Below are 17,313 nucleotides of genomic sequence, written 5' to 3'. Positions count from 1 at the left end.
GTACATAAAAAAATGGACAAATATAACAGATATACTTCTGTCAGCAGGCTTCAGATGCACCCATAAGCTGCAACAATTCAACCACTGGAACACAGGAACACTTGCCTAACAGTCTATGCAGCTAAAGGGAAGGTCATGTGGTCCAATTCTGTTTCTTCTTCCTGAAAACTCCTCTTTACAGTCCTCCATCATAGATATTTTTATTTTCTGAGTGGGGGTTGCAGCTCTCTCAAATTATAAGATAGTCTCCATCCCAAGGTTTGAAAAAAAATATATGCCTGCTGCATCCTTCCTGAACTAATTCTCTACTTGGAGTCATACTAGCTTTTATATTTTAACATTATCAGCTTGAAAACACAATTTCACTTTTGAAAGTCAGTGAACCTGAAACTGTGGATGGGACAGTGGAAACAGGGTGTGAGTCACATGTGCCAAGCAAAAAAGAAACAGTGTTTGCAAGGCATTTAGTTCTCCACAGAAAACTGAAGGGTTTGCTAGCAGAGCACATAGTATGAACAAAAAAAAAAAAAATGTAAGGGGGGGGGGGGGGGAGAGAGGAAAAGTGCTGTTAAAGTAAGAAGAAGATTGTGTATTTTTACTTAGTGTTGGTTAGCAGGGCTTTTGTTAAATATTGGTGCCACGTTGGCTTTTCTCCAACCAGCTAGTACCATTCCCATCAGTAGACTGTCCACAAGAGGGTGCTTTCTGTGGCATGTTAACATTGTAGTCTAGGTTACTGTATCCCCCCCCCCCCCCCCCGCTTCTTTTGTGAAGACTGAGGAGAAGAATTGATTCAGAACCTTTGCCTTCTCTCTGTCCTTTGTAGCCAAATACCCTTTGTCATCCTTTATGGGGCCAATATGTTCTGGCCTCACTTTCTTACTATTTATATACTTAAAGTGGAAGTACAGCCTAATACCTGAAATTCTCCCCTGCAATCAATAATGTAGTAGTAATCAGCATGGATTCATGAAGAATTGTTCTTGCCAGACCAATATATTACCTTCTATTAAAAAGTGAGCTGCCATCTAGATAAAGGAAGGCCTGTGGATGTGGTGTATCTGGATTTTGCAAAGGAATTTGATACAGTTCCCCACAAAAGTTTCCTGTACAAATTAAGGTACGCAGGTATGGACCATAGGGTAAGTTCCTGGATTGAAAACGAGCGAGTCCAAAGGGTAGTGATAAATGGGGAGTACTCGGAATGGTCTGGTTTGGAAAGTGGATTCCCCCAAGGATCTGTCCTGGGATCAATCCTGTTTACTTTATTCATAAACGATCTAGAGGATGTGATAAACAGCTCAATCTTAGTATTTGCAGACGATACTAAGCTAAGCAGGACAATAACTTCAACGCAGGATGTGGAAACCTTACAAGAAGACCTGAACAAAATAATCGGGTGGGCAACAACATGGTAAATTAGGTTTAATGTTGGAAAATGTAAGGTAATGCATTTGGTTGTCAAAAATACGAACACAAGTTACTCACTAGGGGGAGAACCTCTTGCAGAATGTAGGATAGAAAAGGACCTGTGGGTCCTAGTAGATGACAAACTGAGCCATGGCATGCAATGCCAAGCTGCTGCAAGCAAAGCCAAAGCCAACAGAATACTCACATGTACTAACCACTTGCCGACCAGTCACGTTGACTGTACTGAGGCAAAATGGCTCGTTATCGTCTGGCGACGTAGACCTACGTCACCAGACATTCCGGTGATCACCGCTGCTCTTCCCCGATCGTCGGGGATCTAGTGTTGAAATCCGCTCTCTTGTGTAAACAAAGCGGGCAGATCTCCTAAGTGACAGGCAGGGTCAGATTGCAGGGTTCAGCATACCTGAACCTGCGATCTGTCCCTGTGTCACTCAGTCACCTCCCCCCACACACGTCAGTAAGCACCAGGCATACATTAACCCCTCCCTCTCCAATAAAAATTAACCCCTTCCCTGCCAGTGTCATTTTTACAGTAACAGTGCATATTTATAGCACTGATTACTGTAGTAATGTCACTGGTACCCCCAATGACTGTACTGCGGCAAAATGGCTCGTTATCGTCTGGCGACGTAGACCTACGTCACCAGACATTCCCCTAGTTACAGCGGGAATCGGGCCAGGGGAGGAGCGGCGGTGATCACCGCTGCTCTTCCCCGATCATCGGGGATCTAGTGTTGAAATCCGCTCTCTTGTGTAAACAAAGCGGGCAGATCTCCTAAGTGACAGGCAGGGTCAGATTGCAGGGTTCAGCATACCTGAACCTGCGATCTGTCCCTGTGTCACTCAGTCACCTCCCCCCACACACGTCAGTAAGCACCAGGCATACATTAACCCCTCCCTCTCCAATAAAAATTAACCCCTTCCCTGCCAGTGTCATTTTTACAGTAACAGTGCATATTTATAGCACTGATTACTGTAGTAATGTCACTGGTACCCCCAAAAGTGTCAAAAATGTCAGTCAAGGGTCCGATCTGTCTGCCGCAATGTCGCAGTCCCGCAAAAAAAAAACGTAGATCGCCGCCATTACTCGTTAAAAAAAACCCACTAAAAATGACAGAAATCTTTCCCTTAGTTAGTAAATAACTTTTGCGCAAACCAATCAAAATACACTTATTGCGATTTTTCTTACCAAAAATATGTAGCAGAAAACAAATTGCCCTAAAATGATAAAATATTTTGATTTTTACATTTTTTTGGGGGGGAATTTCATATAAAAAAAATGTGAAAAATATTGTTATTTTTTCAAAATTGTCGCTCTTTTTTTGTTTATAGCGCATGATCAAAAAATCGCACAGGTGATCAAATACCACCAAAAGAAAGCTCTGTTTATGGGGAAAAAAGGACGTCAAATTCGTTTAGGTACAGCGTTGCACGACCGCGCAATTGTCCGTTAAAGTAACACAGTGCCAAATCGCAAAATATGGCCTGGTCAGGAATGGGGTAAAACCTTCCGGTCATAAAGCGGTTAAAAATACGCTCATTGAGAATTTTTTTGTCAAAGACATGTAGCTAAATACATTTTGGCCTAAATATATGACAAAAATTTAATATATTGGATATTTTTTAACTGTCAAAGTAGAAAAATATTGTTATTTTTTCAAAATTGTCGCTTTTTTTAATTAATATCGCAAAAAATGAAAATCGCACAAGTGATCAAATACCACCAAAATAAAGCTAAGCTCTGTTTGTGGGGAAAAAAGGACGTAAATTTTGTTTGGGTACGGCGTGGCATGACCGTGCAATTGTCAGTTAAAGTCGCACAGTGCCGAATCACAAAAAGTGGCCTGGACGTAAGACAGCAAAATCCTCCGGTGGTAAAGTGGTTAAAAAGGGGATTCACTCCAGAGATAAAACGACAATTCTCCCACTGTACAAGACTCTGATCTGGCCACATCTTGAGTATGCCGTCCAGTTCTGGGCACTTGTCCTCAGGAAGTGTGCACTTGAAGGGTGCACTGGAGAGAGTTCAGAATAGGGCAACCAAGCTTATAAAGGGACTGGAGGACTTTAGCTATGAGGAAAGACTATAGTACTGAACCTATTTTCTCTTAAGGGGAGACGCTTAAGAGGGAATATGATATCAATGTACAAATACCGTACTGGTGACCCTAGCATAGGGGACAAACGTTTCAGCGAAAGGGAATTAAAAAAGACACTTGGCCATTCACTAAAATTAGAAGAGAAGCGTTTTAACATTAAACTGCGTAAAGGGTTCTTTATCATCAGATCGATAAGAATGTGGAATTCTCTTCCACAAGTAGTGGTACCAACAGGGTGCATTAATAGTTTCAAAAACTGATTAGATGGGTACCCTTACGAACACAACATACAGGGGTATACGATGTACTATTGACATAAACACTTATACACACATACTCATCATAGGTTGAACTGGATGGACTGGTGTCTTTTCAACTTCACTAACTATGTAACATGAAAATGGAAAGATATAATTTCCAACAACAGAGAAAAGACCAAGAATTTATGCCACAAAGAATAATTTTGAATGCTTCACTTTAGATAAACTTTATTCAAAATAGTATACTTTAATTAATATTAACATTCATATGGTACATATTGTTATGTGATTATTTTGCAGACCTTTCAAATACATAATTAACATGCTTTTAAGCTATAAACTGTTTAATATTTTAAGATTTACAGTCCTATCTAAAAAAAACTATCTAGCAATGCTTTCAATGCATTCCTCTACAGTATATGGAGTTTTTCTTTTCAAAGGCAATTCCTTATGTTTCAATTTCTGTGGCGTTCCAATTAAATCCATTTTCATTGTTTATGCATTATCTGACCTATCCATAAAAATAAGCTCTTAATACATTCCTCTTGCCTTTCATGAAATCTAATTTACTCTAAGATTACATTCCTGTTTTAGTGTTGACCTTGCACAGAAGATTTGAGAAATTATAAGGCTGAGACTGAAATCCTGACACTTCAGCTCTGTGAGAAAATCAAATGCATCAGATACATTTCCCAAAGCTGCACTATGTACTCAGGAAATAATAGGATTCTGTGACACACAAAACTTGGTTACACATCAATAGGAAAGTGAAGGTTTATTAGTGTGGGTTAGTGTCCTTGTGTGCACCTTTCCCCAAAAGAGGGAATTGCTACATTGTATTGCAATGTGTTTTTCAATTAGCCAAAATACATTCTATGTTTTGTTATTAATGGGGGTACAAGTTCACACAGGCGACAGTAAATCACAGCATTGAGGTGTAGTTTTGATGTTTCATTTCTGAGATTTTGAAGCACATAACTAATCATGTCACACAGATCACACCACAGTATCAATGCCACCAGTGAAATCTACAATTCAACACACACAGGTCTCACCCCAGTATCCACACCAGCATTAGGCCTCTTTCACACGGGCGTTCTGTATGTCTGTATATTACCCCATCTGTTTGCGGGTGATATACGAACATAATGCATGTCAATGGGATTGCGGATGTCAGCGGATGACCATTCGCTGACATCCAATTTGCGTCCTTCCAATTCTGTTCCGTTTTTTGGAACGGAACAGAACCCTATTTTTCTTCCGTTTAAAAAAACGTAAAGGACGCAAAATCGGATGTCAGCGGTGTCATCCGCTGACATTCGCAATCCCATAGACATACATTATGTCCGTATATCATCCGCAAACGGATGGGATGATATGCGGACATACGGACCGGATGACACAAGTGTCACCCGTGTCCGTAAAAAAAAAAAGTGCCGGAGCGGATCGAAATACGGTCCACTCCATGTGAAAGAGGCCTTAGGCTACGTTCACATCTTGGCGTTGCTATTTACAGGTGTTTTTTAGGCATTTTTTCAGGCGTTTTACAGGCCATTTTTACAGGCGTTTTTAGGTTGACAAGTGACCAATGGAAAAAAATAAAAACGCCTGTAATCTGCCCAAAAAGAAGCTCATGTACTTTTTTGAGCGTTGGGTGTTTTGCTTAAAACGTTGAAATGCTCAGATGTGAACAGGGGCCATTGAAATGAATAGGATTTGTCTTGTTGGGTGTTTTTTGAGCTGATCCTAGAGCAGAAAAAAGCCCCAAAACGCCTACATGTGAACTTAGCCTTAGAGCTACAATTAAACACGTGCAGTTCAATCCTCAACATCCTATTCCCCCAGTAAGTTCTGCAATTCAACACATACAGTTCACTCTCCGTTATCTATTCCACACCCCCAGTAAGTTATAAAATTAAACACACACAGATTACACCCCAGTTTCCACACCCCCTGTAAGGCCTACAATTCCACACACACAGATCCCACCCCAATATTCACACCACTAGTGAGAGCTACAATTACAAAAAAAAAATCATACCCCAGTATCCATGCTACCAATGAGATCTACACTGAAACACACAGTTCACTCAGCTACATTCTATGCCCCCAGTAAATGCATACAGTTTCCTCCGCATTATCCATTCCACACACCCAGTAAGATCTACAATTCAAGACACACATATCACACCCAGTATCCATGCCACGAGTGAGATCTACAATTCAACACATACAGGTCACACCCCAGTATTCACACCACCAGTGAGATCCACAATGAAACACACACAGTTTACTCACCAAAATTCTATGCCCCCAGTACATTCTGCAATAAATGCATACAGTTTACTTCCCATTATCTGTTCCACACCCCCAGGAAAATCTACAATTCAACACACACAGATCACACCTACTGTAAGTATCCACATCTCCAGTGAAATCTACAATTCAACACACACATATCACACCCAGTATCCATGCCATGATTTAGATCTGCAATGCAACACACACGGGGCACACCCCAGTATCCACACCACCAGAGATAGCTATAGTAAAAATACACTCAGTTCACTCCAAAATATACACACCCATGGGCATCCGCAGAACTTTTTTTAGGGGGGGGGGGGGCAACATTTTAAGGTCACCCATGCTCTGCCACTTTTCAACAATGTCATGAAGGGGAGGGGCTAAGTCATTATACTTATTTTGAGTATTTATATTTAACAAACAAACAGCAGCATTTATTTTTAAAGCATTTGTTACCTAACAAAAAAAAAAGAATTCTAATAAAGCATGTTATACAGCACAGTGCTTTGCTGTGTAATTTGGCCCATTCTATTACCTAAAATACCTGACTGATCCTCCTATCTGTAAACTGACCACGGTATACCATGACTGCTAAGCCCTGTTACTGTGGTCCGTTCATGTGCCTCCACCATCCGCAGCCCTCCTGTCCTCCTCTGTCCTCTCTCCCCCCTCCCTCCCTGCCTGTCTGCTCCTGTGTCAGTGACCACCCCCTCCCCTCCTGCTGATGTAGTTTTATTTAAAGTTAGATATCCTGTCTACAGTCTGTTTAATAATCCTGTGTGCCCCTGTGCCTGTGTTTTATAAAAATAAGCCAGTTTTCAGAGTGCTGCTCACGTGACCCACCACCTCTCTCCCCCTCTCCCCCTCTCCCCCTCCCTTCCTCCTCCCCTCCCGACTGACATCAGTGAGGAATCCTCGGCCCGCCCGCTGCAGGCAGCTGTCAGACGAGGAGAGGAGAGAGCTGATGGGTCACGTGAGCGGCACTCGGCCCTCTGAAAACTGGAAAACTACGGCTTATTTTTTAAAACCCATACACAGGGGCACAGGCACACAGGATTATTAAACAGACCAGACAGGATGGTATAAAGTGGCTTAACAACCATTTGAACAGGGAAGTTGAGATTCCAGGGGGGGGGGCATTTGCCCCCCCTTGCCCCTACCTGCGGATGCCCATGTACACACCCCCAGTAAGATCTACAATTCAACACACACATGTTCACTCCCCAGTATCCACACACCCGTAAGATCTACAATTCAACACAGGCAGATCACACCCCCTGTAAGATCTACAATTCAACACACACAGATCCCAACCCAATGTTCACACCACTAGTGAGATCTACAATTAACAAAAATTAAATTACACCCCAAAATCCATGCCACCAATGAGATCTACAATGAAACACACAGTTCACGCACCAACATTCTAGGCCCCCAGTAAATGCATACAGTTTACTCCCCATTATCCATTCCACACACCCAATAAGATCTACAATTTAACACACATAGATCACACCCAAGTTTCCACTTCTCCAGTGAGATCTACAATTCAACACAAACATATCACCCAGTATCCACTTGTAATGTTCCGGTACCTTTGGTACCCTAAATTACACTTTCCACAAGTGTATGCGCCCCACCATTTACTTTTGGAAAGGTGCGCATACACCTTTAAGACTGGAGCTGTCATCACCCAGCGCCGGACTAGATGGCTATTTAAAGTGCCGGTTCTCACTCACATGTGTTCGTTCAAACACCCTTACCTGGATGCTAACCTTGCTTGAAGCTTCCATGCTTGCAAGCTTACTTCGCTGACGGAACCTCGCTGCGCTGATCCCTGTATCCCGCTACTGGATCATCCGCCTCTCCTGAACCACCCTTCGGCTGTATCGCTAATAGTGCTAAGTACCCCGCAGGGGAATTCTCTATAAACTTATACTAAGCTTACACTATCTAGCTCTGCATAGTAAAGACTGTTTATCACATCTGCATAACTAGATTGCTAGCTCTTGAGACTACTGCTACTTTTCTGCACTGGGTTGATCTCTTTTGTATGTCCACCTGCTATTCTATCATCTGCTATCATACAACATTGCTAAACCTTCCTGCATCCATCTGCTACTGTCTCACCTTCAAGTGTCTATCACCTACCACCTCCACTCAACCTATCCCTCAACCTTCATCATTGTGTTACCACATACATAAAGTCACTCTAGGAACCAGTTTGCTAATTGTGTGTATTTACTGGCTGAAATAAGACCTTCCACACATGATGAGTCATTGAGGTTGGGAATGGTATCTCAGCATATCTCTTACATGACTACTGACGTGGAACTATTTCTGCAGCTGAAAATCCACACCATATAAGAAACGCAGGAGCGTTACAGATTGAACGAACCCAAAAAAATGGATTCAGCAGAAATAACCACTCAGGTGACACAATTAAAACAGCAAGTATCTGCGTTAATACACGCACTTGCTGAATTAAAAGAAGACAATCAGGCTCTGTCGCAGCAGGTAATTAGACTGACACAACTTACCTCTGCTCAGTCCCCTGAACCCAAGATAAATCCCCCTTTGGTATTTACAGGCGATCGCAAAAAATTTCGCGAATTTAAAAACGCATGTGAGTTACTTTTTTTGCTAAAACCTCGTACCTACCTTACTGATCACATTAAGGTTTGTACTATTATTTCTTACCTATCAAACGATCCTCGAGCCTGGGCAGATTCTCTTTTTTGAGAAAAACGACCCGCTTCTCAACTCCTATGCCTTGTTCCTGGCAGAGCTCACTAGCCTATATGATGACCCCAATAGGCAGAGTACTGCTGATCTTCAGTTAAGATCCTTGAAACAAGGAAGGAGGCCTGTAGAAGACTTTGTCGCAGAGTTCAAGAGATGGACCCTTGATTCAGAATGGAATGATGCATCTCTGAAAACCCAATTTAGGCTTGGCCTATCAGAAACCGTTAAGGACGAGCTCGCCCGAGCGGATCTGCCAAAGACCCTGGATGCACTAATACAACTCAGTATTACCATAGATAGAAGACTACGAGAAAGAAAGGCTGAAAAGATGGGAATGCCATTATCCATTTCCTCTCGGAGTCTGGACGTTGACCCCGTTCCCAATGGAGATAGGAACCATACGCCCACCGCTATCAACTATGGAAAAAGCCAAAAGACGAAATGAAAATCTCTGCTTGTACTGTGCATCCCCGGATCACAAGATAAACGTCTGTCCCCTAGTCAACAAAAAGAAGGGTGAGTGTTCACATGTCTCCCTAGGAGGATTGACAACTTCATTCACTAACCCCTACATTTCTGTTTTTTTGACATTACAGTGGGACCAGAACAGGATTACTACTAAGGCCATGATTGACACAGGATCTTGTGGAAATTATATGGATATATGTTTTGCTGCTTTAAATAAAATTCCTATTATTTCTAAACTCAAACCTGTCTCAGTAAGTCTTATTACCGGTGTTCCGTTATCCTCTGGTCCGATCACCGATCAGACACAAGCACTTCTAGTCACTATTAACGAGTCTCATAGGGAGACTTCTACCTTCGATTTAATACCATCACCCCACTTTCCCATTGTGTTGGGACTTCCCTGGTTGCACACACACCAACCAACCATAGATTGGAAGAAACGGTCCTTGACCTTCCCTTCTTGTTATTGCGAGGAAACGTGTAACCTCCCGTTTTCCGGGAAGATTCTGTCTGTGGTGACAGATGAGATTGCACCACTATGTTATCAGGATCTTTCTGAGGTTTTTCTTGAGAAAAATGCTCAAGCATTACCTCCTCATCGAGACTATGATTGTAGCATTGATCTACTCCCAAATAGCAAATTGCCGTTCGGTCATGTTTATCCTCTTTCACAGGATGAACTTGCCCATCTCAAAACCTATTTGGATGAGAACTTGGAAAAAGGTTTTATTAGACCTTCCACTTCTTCCACAGCAGCAGGACTCTTTTTTGTTCGCAATAAAGATTCAAGTCTCAGACCTATCATCGACTACAGGAAATTGAATGCTATCACAATAAAAGATCGCTATCCTCTACCGCTTATCCCTGAGCTCATTGAGCAGGTGCATGGAGCTACCTATTTTTCAAAATTAGACCTGAAAGGAGCATACAATCTCATTCGAATCCGTGATGGACACGAGTGGAAGACTGCATTCAGAACTAGATACGGATTGTTCGAATATCTTGTGATGCCATTCGGCCTATGCAATGCCCCTGCAGTTTTCCAACGATTTATAAACGATATTTTTAAAGACTTACTAGATGTCTGTGTTGTGGTATATCTGGACGATATACTTATATATTCACGGACCCTGTCTGAACACATAAGACATGTAAGACTTGTATTATCGAGATTGCTTGCACATAATCTTTATGTGAAGCTGAAGAAATGCTTGTTCCATAAAGATGAGGTACTCTTTCTACGCTACATCATATCCAAAACAGGAATCGAGATGGACATGAGTAAAATATCCTGCATTCAGGATTGGCCTACACCAACTACACGCAAGGCGCTACAGCGATTCCTGGGATTTTCAAATTTCTACAGGAAGTTCATAAAAAACTTTTCTGCTATTGTGAGACCCCTCACACAGCTCACTAGCATAAAAATACCATTTAAATGGTCAGAAGAAGCAAATAAGGCTTTCCACTTGTTAAAGACAAGGTTTACTTCCGCTCCCATATTACGCCATCCAGACCCATCCCTCCAATACATTCTGGAGGTAGATGCGTCAAACATGGCAGTAGGAGCAATACTCTCCCAACGACCTACCCACACTTCACCACTTCATCCAGTCGCTTTTTTTTCTAAATCCCTGAGCAGTCCCGAGATAAATTACCCCGTGGGTGAAAAGGAACTGCTTGCTATAAAATTGGCTCTGGAGAATTGGCGACATTTACTCGAAGGCACCCAACTACCAATAATTATATACACGGACCATAAAAACCTCCAATATCTTCAGACTAGCAAAACTCTCTCGCATCGGCAGGTACGATGGTCACTATTCTTTCTAAGGTTTAACTTCCTAGTGACCTACACACCTGCAGATAAGAACAAAAAGGTGGATGCACTATCACGACTAACTGAAGAAAACTACTTTGAAATCCCTTCCGTTCCTATAATACCTCACAAACGCATTATTGGAGTTGTCCGTTCCTTAAAGGAAGAGGTTCTGCATGGTATAAGTTTGGATTCACCCCCACCACAACTAAATACTGATGCAGAAGGCTTCCTCTACTACAACGACAAACTTTACATACCACCTACCCTACGCACCAAGATCTTGGAATTATCGCATGATGTGCCTATGGCAGGACATATGGGTATGACAAAGACTTTCAATTTGATTTCTCGACAATTCTGGTGGCCTGACATGAAAACATCTATACAAAAATTCGTCTCTTCATGCAATGTCTGTGCCAGGTCCAAAATTGACACTACGAGACCATCCGGTCTACTATGCAGTCTACCAATACCCCAAACTCCATGGGAGGTTTTGTCATTGGACTTCATCGTAGAATTGCCTCCTTCCAAAGGATTTAATACCATCTTGGTGTCAGTGGACCATCTGACAAAGATGGCACATTTCATTGCTATTCGCAGACTACCTTCGTCCAAACAAACGGCAGAACTCCTGATGAAACATGTCTTCAGATTACATGGTATCCCAAAAACTCTTCTGTCTGACCGTGGATCCCAATTTATTTCTAAATTCTGGCAAGAACTATGTCACATACTACGGATTGAACAGAAGCTCACTTCTCCTTACCATCCGCAGACCAACGGACAGACTGAAAGAGTCAACCAATGCATCGAGCAGTATTTACGTTGTTACACTTCTTACCAACAGGATGATTGGTTGGATCTTCTCCCCCTGGCAGAATTTGCCTACAACAACGCAACTCACAGTACAACCAAGCAGAGTCCGTTCTACTTGAACTATGGGTTCCATCCCTCTATTCTCCCTCCACGCATCCTTCCTTCAAATAACCCAGTAGCCTCAGACTATTTTACCCAAATAAAGGATTCTCTGGGTTTACTAAATACTACCATTGCACACGCTCACAGTCAACAAAAGAAGTACTATGATCTTCGTAGAAGACCTTCTCCACAGTATACTATCGGGGACCTCGTTTGGCTCTCAACAAAAAACTTGAGACTGAAGATCCCTAGCAAAAAGCTTGGACCTCTGTTCTTGGGACCTTTCCCAATCAAGAAACTTATTGGAAAAGCTGCAGTGCCGCTTACATTGCCAATGGACCTAAAAATCCATCCCATTTTCCATGTGTCGCTACTAAAACCCCATGTTCCGGACCAAGGAATAAGGCCTAATATTCCACCTCCCCCTCCTGTACAAGTTGAAGGTGGAGAAGAATACGAGATAAAAGAGATTCTGGATTCTCGTATCTACAGAAGAAGACTTCAGTACTTGGTTAGATGGAAGAACTATGGGCCCCAAGACGACACCTGGCTAAACACCTCTGACATACATGCCCCTAGATTAATCCGCAATTTTCATGCGAGATACCCAGACAAACCAGCTCCAGAGGCCTTCAGGAGCAGGCCTTAAGGGGGGGGTATTGTAATGTTCCGGTACCTTTGGTACCCTAAATTACACTTTCCACAAGTGTATGTGCCCCACCATTTACTTTTGGAAAGGTGCGCATACACCTTTAAGACTGGAGCTGTCATCACCCAGCGGCGGACTAGATGGCTATTTAAAGCGCCGGTTCTCACTCACATGTGTTCGTTCAAACACCCTTACCTGGATGCTAACCTTGCTTGAAGCTTCCATGCTTGCAAGCTTACTTCGCTGACGGAACCTCGCTGCGCTGATCCCTGTATCCCGCTACTGGATCATCCGCCTCTCCTGAACCACCCTTCGGCTGTATCGCTAATAGTGCTAAGTACCCCGCAGGGGAATTCTCTATAAACTTATACTAAGCTTACACTATCTAGCTCTGCATAGTAAAGACTGTTTATCACATCTGCATAACTAGATTACTAGCTCTTGAGACTACTGCTACTTTTCTGCACTGGGTTGATCTCTTTTGTATGTCCACCTGCTATTCTATCATCTGCTATCATACAACATTGCTAAACCTTCCTGCATCCATCTGCTACTGTCTCACCTTCAAGTGTCTATCACCTACCACCTCCACTCAACCTATCCCTCAACCTTCATCATTGTGTTACCACATACATAAAGTCACTCTAGGAACCAGTTTGCTAATTGTGTGTATTTACTGGCTGAAATAAGACCTTCCACACATGATGAGTCATTGAGGTTGGGAATGGTATCTCAGCATATCTCTTACATGACTACTGACGTGGAACTATTTCTGCAGCTGAAAATCCACACCATATAAGAAACGCAGGAGCGTTACACCACTACACGAGTTAGATCTACAATTCAACACACACAGATCACACCCCAGTATTCACACCACCAGTGAGATCTACAATTCAACACACACATATCACAGCCAGTATCCATGCCACGAGTTAGATCTGCAATGCAACACAAATGGATCACACCCCAGTATCCACACCACCAGAGATAGCTATAGTTAAACACACTCAGTTCACTCCAAAATATACACACCCCAAGTAAGATTTACAATTCAACACACACATGTTCACTCCCCAGTATCCACACACCCATAAGATCTATAATTCAACACACGCAGATCACACCCCAATATTCACACCACTAGTGAGATTTACAATTAAAAAATCATACCCCAATATCCATGCCACCAGTGAGATCTACACTGAAACGCACAGTTCACTCACCAACATTCTATGCCCCGAGTAAATGCATACAGTTTACTCCCCATTATCCATTCCACACACCCAGTAAGATCTACAATTTAACACACATAGATTACACCCAAGTATCCACATCTCCAGTGAGATCTACAATTCAACATACACACATATCACACCCAGTATCCATGACTCGAGTTAGATCTACAATTCAACACATACAGGTCACACCCCAGTATTCACACCACCAGTGAGATCCACAATTCAATACATTTTAGCCCTATAACGCTAATTGCACTAAAGACCGATTTTTATTTTTACCAGTGTGTATGAGTACCGATACTTTCCGTCAAGTACTCGTGGATACCAAGTACCGATACCTTTGCGATGTGATTTGAGCCCATACAAAACAAATGTGTTCAAATCACACTGCATTCCTGTCAGAATTGCATGCGGTTTCCCCCACCGCTCCTGTGTGAAGTCACCATGATAAGCCTGGGTTCACAGAGGAGCAGTGTGGGAAACAGCATACGATTCAGACAGGAATCACATTGTATTTTTCTTCAAACTGCATGTGATTATTTGCAGTGCGATTTAAGCTTATTCATTTTGTATGGGCTCAAATTGCACCACAAAGGTTTCATGTATCGGAGCATTTGCAGTACAAGTACAAGTACTCGTGCAAATACTTGGTATCCACACCCATACTGGCATTGGTGCAAACCTATATTAAAGCAGTATTGAAACCTTTATTAGCCACCCAGTTGTGACACTTGGAAAGCTTACAAGCCCTGCTCAAATTATTTTCTCAAACGGTCATGTATGACAGTTTCCTGGTCTTCTCATGTAACAGCATATAAATTATAGGGATGTGACTTTTCACCTTAGAAAAATTCTTGCACAGCATTTCTGAAATAGTCCACAAAGTGTCAAAGTCACTTTTAGCTTTTTGGCTTTGTTAGAAGTAATGTATCTGCCAAAATCTAAACTTCTCCTCGTGGGGAGTTGAGGTTTTGTCCTAAACTTAGTGGTATCACACAGCCTTCTTTCACAAAAGAAATGTACAATATTGAAGAATCCTTTATTAATTCAGCATTAAAAGAATGTGAACACATTTCCTTACAAATCCAGGATTTCCTTAAATCTGTGACAGGGCCATGCGGGGACCTAAAGCCTTGTTTATCATTCATTTTGTCCCAAAATACAAAGAAATGTGATAAGGATGGGCAAAAAATTGGAGTTATGAATTTAGATCTAATCCAAAGTAGGGTGTCTATAGAGTATGGTTTATAGGAGAGGGCTGTCATTTGGAGCCACTGTGAGCCCCCCTTATGCCCATTAAATTATTCCAGCCGAGCCAGTTGTTCAGCTTGATAATATTTAGCCAGTTGTGCTAAACCCAAACCTCCAAGGCCTTTCGGCGTGCTTCTGGCATCTTCACTTGATGACTGCTCCAAAAAAAGCATATCAAGGCGTACTGAACTATAATCAAGTTCTTTTCTAACCACTAAGACAGGAAAAGTCCTAAAAAGATAGAGAATCTTTTTTAAAGGGTTCATCTTTATAGCTAAGATTCTACTGAAACACGGTGATTGCAAATTCAACCATTTCTGAAGATTCTTTATAAGGTGTTTAAACATCTGGGGGTTGTTCACTTTAAAAATAGACTGAACCTCGGCGATGAGATAAATACCTATAATAAGAGAGGATGGATGCTGACCAATAAAAGTCAAATCAAGTTTGCAGAGGATCCACCTCCACCCTGGGGAAGTTGAGATGCATTTCTTGGGATTTGGAACACTTCATCTGTAACCTGGGGAGCCTAGAGAACCCTTTAAAGACTTAGTTAGAGAGTGTGGTAATGGGAGGGGTTATAAACATTAAGATATCATCTGCAATTAGAGTGCATTTATGTTCAACCATAGTTTGTATAGTTCCTAATGGTATGTTTGAATAAAGGCATTTATAGTTACTCATTACATATGGATGATGAAGGTGCTTTACCGTTCCCCTCTCTCGATGCAAGTCTAACATTTTAGTTAAAGACATGTTAAAATATCGTATATCGAGAATATCTAGGTAACATATTTTGTAGAGGAGTGCTAAGTAGAAGGCAGGGCTTATGCTGTTTAGAGGTGGGTCAGACGTGCAGGCACAATCCAACAGCGATCGAGATTCCATATGCTTAATCTTTCAATTGCTTTATAAGCAAACAAGGGCTGCATGGCTGCCACTGCAAACTTATGTTAATTCAGAGGTCTGATGGCGAGGAGGAAATGCTGTGTCTTTGGCAGATGATGTTGGTGCTGCTTATCTTGGGGGAGAGCAATACCGATTTGCAATCTGCCTAATCTGTATCCCCATAGAGCTGCAAGTCGGTTGTCTACTTGTGTCCACAGATAAGAGACACTCAGATGAAAATTGGTGTCATGTTATATATCTGAGTTTCTTTGCCAAAGGCTGTGTGGCTCTGGTATGCAGTGATGTGAACCCATGCAGTTTATAAATGTATAAAAATGAACTATCGGTTTTCTAAAAAGGGCAACCAAGAAAGTCTTTTTGACTCCACGAAGAGCCATAAGATGCAACATCACTGAAAAGATGGGGATCAATGGCAGAGCAGCAAATGCTACCAGCCATAGCCCAGCCATACAACAGCCACATCCAGCCACCAGAGCAAGAGAAAAAATGGGGGGCCAAGGGTCAGGTTATACTCTTGATCCCAAATATACTACACATAGCCATGCCCAGGGTAAATGCATCAGCACTTTCTCCATTCCACAATTGGCTGGTGAGTTCTTCATTTTCAAAAATAGGTGCACAGTAATCTAGCCTTCAGTGTTTCTGTATTTATTTACCCTGTTGCTGAGTTGTGTTTGCATTTTGCAGTGTATTTACATAAGAACAGACAGAATGTACGTGTAAAGATTATGTAACAAGAGGAAGTCAGTCTGGTTCTTGATTGATGTTAGGTGCAGAATAGGTACACATTTGTTTTAATAAATGATACTTAATACCATGGAGCAAACACATTTTATGAAATATAATATAAGTACAATTCCTTTTTAGTTTTAACAGGTGGTCCTCTACCTCGAGGTCATGAATATGAGTTACACGAAGCAAAATTTCACTGGGGCAGGGAGAACCAGCGAGGATCAGAGCATACGGTCAACTTCAAAGCTTTTCCAATGGAGGTATGTTTATTATAAGCTGTATATTGTACTATTGGGCCAATTTAATAATAAAGTGCAAATAACATCGTTTTTCAGTACTCAGAGCAACCAACCAGAATTTATCTTTCCTGTTTTAGAAAGTCTACCCACAATTTGCAGAGATAGTACAGTTTTAAAATACTGTGCTTATAGAGCTTAGATTCAAATCGTATATCTATTTCTAGGGTTTCATGAATTTGTGTATT

General features: G+C 41.8%; 1 protein-coding gene across 2 annotated transcripts in view; it reads left to right on the top strand.

Annotated features, from left to right (window-relative positions):
* The window catches only part of CA8 (carbonic anhydrase 8), a 146,157-nt gene that overhangs the window by 78,606 nt on the left and 50,238 nt on the right, over positions 1-17,313 (top strand). For both annotated transcript variants that reach the window (XM_082259532.1, XM_082259533.1), the window contains exon 3: positions 16,965-17,089. In XM_082259532.1, the coding sequence (XP_082115658.1) occupies positions 16,965-17,089 (125 nt within the window). The remainder of the gene's footprint in view (positions 1-16,964; positions 17,090-17,313) is intronic.

Source organism: Pelophylax lessonae (genome assembly GCF_965119305.1).
Source record: "Pelophylax lessonae genome assembly, chromosome: 5".
Classification (NCBI taxonomy): Eukaryota; Metazoa; Chordata; class Amphibia; order Anura; family Ranidae; genus Pelophylax; species Pelophylax lessonae.
The sequence above is the reverse complement of the archived record's forward strand: the minus strand, read 5'-3'. Positions and strand labels throughout refer to the sequence as shown.